We start from the raw sequence: 4278 nt of genomic DNA on the forward strand, positions 1-4278 counted from the left end.
CTACCAGTACCTATATTTTTTTATACAATCATTGCCCAAGTCCACCACCACTAGGTGATTATCTGGTAGCACGGCTATGCCTGAGGGACGTCGCAATTTCGAGCTGTGTGAATCGATTTCAGTTAAGATATTACCTCCACCTAACTTTAGAACTTGTATTATGCTACGACCCTTGTCTGTACGAGTACCAATAATTTTGCCATCTGCGTCTACAGCTATTCCTCCGTAGGTACCTTTTCCTGCCGTACATAAATCAGATATGCTAAAGTCTTTATCTTCGTTATACGATGAAATGTTTCCTATATTTTTGTACATATAATATAATGCAGCAATAGTATATCTTTCGGTTAATTTTTCAGTTAAATATTTCAAATAAATATATAGCTATATACAAAACTTACCTTTGCCCTCAGGATATATTTCTTCGGAGAAATCTCCCTTCGCGGAAAACACTTGAATTCTGCTATCAGCAACTAAAATCTCACCGGCCGGACCGACAGTTACAGAACTGATCAGCTTGAATGTGCTTCTCTTACCAACCTATTAATGTTTGTGATGACTATATAAGGACCATACGAAGCAATTTGTAGTAAAAAATATATGTATTTATGTATATAAACAAAAATTAACCTGGAATAGTATCTTGCCGTCTGAGTCAAATACGAATACACAGCTTTGACCGTTGTCAGCGACAAGTATGTGGCCGTAACTCTTGTCCACTGCAATGTCTATAGGTTCCTAGAACATAAAAACAACGTTACAATTAAGGAATATTTAAGTGCATCCTGTGTGTTTTCGATAAAAATTACTAACTTGAAACGCGTTATGCGTGAAAGATCGGATTGTATCACCCAATGAAGTCATTTCTGTAATCTTTCGCGTTCGCCAATTTACGACTACAAGACCTTGTTGAGATATACCTATTCCCGTACAACTGCGACTCTCTAAGCCTTCATTGTTTATGTGCCTTTGAAACTCCAAATCACAATTGAGTACCTGAAACAATACGAAAAGAATTAAATACTTTGTAAAGTACTATGTTCTCTATATTGTTCGAAATATACCTTAATACGAGAATTTCCAGTATCTAAAATATAAATCATCCCTTCATCGTCCACTGCTACTGAAACAGGCTGGTGGAACTCATCTTTTCCGTTACCACGTCTTCCATATGTTTTTATAGGTTCATTGTGCTCAGTCGTATCGAAAAATAGCGGATAATCTTTAATAGGTCGTTCGAACACCGACACTTTCAAAACATATCGACTTGCAGTTGGTGGCCGGAAATAAATTTCGTAAGTTCCATTCTCCAGATCTTTCACTTCTGTCTCAATAGGAATATTCTGACTTTCTGCATGCATATTATCAGCAAGCGTCAATTCGGCGCTAATAAGATCACCACCCACATTTCGAGGATGACCGTGATAATCTATCGTTTCGACTATGACAATTGTTTGTAGTTTTACTATTGCTAGATCCTTCAATCTGGCTCGGCATAAACCTGATGTAAAAGGCATAGAAAAGCTGTTGAATTTAGATCATAATGTTAAATTATAACATTAGAAGAAACACACACGACATATTGTAATAAATGAGTACTCTTTTCAAAGCGAGAGAATTTTATTATATTATTAATCTTTAAGATACCTGGTAATGTTGTACTAGAACGTACTCGCCCTACGTTACTCAGTGCTTGCTCTAATTGAAAGAGAGCGTCGTTATGATTAAACTCGAATGTAATAAAAGCATTCTCCTTAGGTTCGCTGAGAGCGGTTGCTGCATCAAGTTGATCCGACAAGCTGTTGATACGTTGAGTAATGTTTCGGACCTCGACCTGTAAGATTAAATCTCACTTGTAAAATGATACACGCGAGAAGTAACATTATATCAATATATTCTCTATTACCCTCTACCTGATATTGTAATCCTTCGCATTCTCTCTCCACTTTGGTTTTCTCTGCTTCAATAAGAGAATGTTGTTCTTCAAGTACATGTTTCTTGTCACGAGCAGCAGCGGTTACGGCAGCTTGCAATTCCGTGCGACGTTTCTCTATCTTTGCGATGATCTCGGCGAATTCTGCATCTACTGCGCTTAAACATTTTTCCGTAGAGGCTTCTAAACGTTGCAGTTCCGTGCTCACAGAATCTTGTGCCTGTGTTAACTAAAAACGTAACTCTTAACTCAGTAAGGATCAAGCTATACATATTACATATATATACGTGCTTACGCGCGCATGTGTGTGTACAAACTTGTAAGCGTTATTTGATGTGCAAATACAGTAAAAACATAAAAATTAAGCAACACTATTACAAAAATGATTACAAGAAATATCTCTATAAAAAATTTTAAAATATAAACGACATACTTTTACTTCAAATACTTTTTCAAGCATTAGATATACAATTACATCACACAGCCATAAAGTATATAAAAATAAGTACATATTAAAAAAATAGAAATAAAGTAAATGAAAAAATATATTAACTTATTAATATAAAACATATAATAGTTAAAAACTAAGACAGAAAAACTAGTTTTCACCTTGGATATACACTCGTTAGCTTTATACAGCAATATTTCGGACATTCTTTTTATCGCAATACTAAAAGGGATAATTGTATGTTCTGTGCATCCAGGTGACGTTCCTGCATGTGTCCCACTAGTACACACTGTACAGAACACTGTATCACATGTTTCACAAAATAATAATTCCTGATTTATATGAACTGAACACTTTGGGATGACCTGCAAGCAAATAGATAAAATGATACTGAGATTATTTTTGAAAAAATTTATTTGTATATCAAATTGACAATTATGCTCAAGTACATACCTCTCGTCTTTGTCGAGACATAAGATCCAGCAGTTGGTTTACAAGAAAACTTGGGGGCAGTGCAGGTACCCCTCCACGAGGAATAGTTATTAATTCTCTACAAATGGGACATCTAAATGCTCCCGTCTCTCGTGTTTGAGACGCCGCAATTCTTGTTAAACAATGTAAACATACCTATAAACAGATGTAAGATTATCAAGATATATATTATTAGGATATATATATATGACACGTAATGTGTGAGTGTGTGTGAGTATAATTATGCGTTTCATTCTATACATAAATCATACCGTGTGTGAACATGGTAGTAATTTAGGTGTATGCTCGCTGCCATCGTAAACGCAGAGACAGGTGCCGCACGTTAAAAAACTCTCATTAAAATCTTCATAATTTATACTGACTGTCTCTACGAGCATGGAGCTCATGCTGACCATCCTCTCCCCAAGGCGCGTCCTAAAAAAACAAAAATTATAAATTAATCATCACATTAAATTAATTCAAATATTGCAGCACATAAAATATTAAAAAATAATATATTTGTTTTTTTATATATAATATTATTTATATATAACATACATAACATGTGTAGCAAGTATAATTTAGATAAAAATAAATAAAAAATATATATATATAATTTATACATAATCATTATATAATCAATGATTTGTTTAAAAATAACTTCTTGCTCCAAGAGACTGGCAAAAGTGTTTGTATAAAAGTAAAAGTTTCTGTAAAACATTTTACATATCAACTTACAATTATTAAAATAAACAATACATTAAAAAAACTACATTCTGTTATTCACAATTTTGACAATACTTTTGCTGAAAATAAAAGCTAAAACAAAAAAATTGTTTTATCACGTTTTCAACAACTACGATCATTTCTCTCAGTTTCTGACAGTCTACGATCAATTGCTTTTTGCGTGAGCGTGACCAAAACAATGTATGACGGGGTACATCCGCCGAAAAAGGAGCACTCACTGTATAGCTAAACGCAACGCTTCCATACTGGATATATTCTAGTCGCCGCTCTAAAGTCTACGCTCCACCATCCGCTCCACCGTCAACAACGCATGTAGCCCTGTTACTCGAGTTTTCTCGGAAATCCTGAAGAACCCAACGATCGCGATACATGTCGCGCTAACGCATGTCACCCTCACTGTCTCCAGAGACAAAAGAGAAACAGATGATCGACCAACACGAAGAAACCACCAACAACCGCGTCGTCGAATTGCGACGGATCACCCCGACGAGCGTGTTTGGCCGAGTCAATTCCGAATTCCTCGCTGACGAAGAGCCCTCGGAAACGCGGATCGTTTCCGAGCGAGCGACCGACGCGTTTTCTACGTTAGCAGCCGCATGTCTCTCGCGGATATATATAAATAAATCGCCGGGACGCTCGGCGACCACGGCCATCCGCGGCGATGACGAGAGTGTGAGAC

The 4278-nt window shown here is 36.2% G+C and overlaps 1 protein-coding gene across 1 annotated transcript; it reads right to left on the bottom strand.

The window, feature by feature from the left end:
- LOC108775311 (tripartite motif-containing protein 2) lies at nt 1-3843 on the bottom strand. Its single transcript, XM_018541640.1, has 11 exons — nt 3818-3843; nt 3125-3287; nt 2835-3008; nt 2543-2746; nt 1914-2162; nt 1648-1834; nt 1065-1501; nt 814-996; nt 631-738; nt 402-540; nt 1-239 (listed from the first exon to the last, which is right to left on the bottom strand). The coding sequence occupies exons 1-11, from the start codon at nt 3841-3843 to the stop codon at nt 1-3; spliced, it is 2109 nt and encodes a 702-aa protein (XP_018397142.1).
- Between the last annotated feature and the right edge of the window lie 435 nt (nt 3844-4278).

Source organism: Cyphomyrmex costatus, unplaced genomic scaffold, assembly GCF_001594065.2.
Source record: "Cyphomyrmex costatus isolate MS0001 unplaced genomic scaffold, Ccosl1.0 scaffold297, whole genome shotgun sequence".
NCBI classification, from domain to species: Eukaryota; Metazoa; Arthropoda; class Insecta; order Hymenoptera; family Formicidae; genus Cyphomyrmex; species Cyphomyrmex costatus.

Coding starts and splice junctions, on each gene's coding strand:
- LOC108775311 (XM_018541640.1), bottom strand. CDS start 3,843: ATGGAAGCGTTGCGTTTAGCTATACA. Junction 3,288..3,817: donor GCGTTGCGTTTAGCTATACA/GTGAGTGCTCCT, acceptor TTGTTTTTTTAG/GACGCGCCTTGGGGAGAGGA. Junction 739..813: donor TCACGCATAACGCGTTTCAA/GTTAGTAATTTT, acceptor TTTATGTTCTAG/GAACCTATAGACATTGCAGT.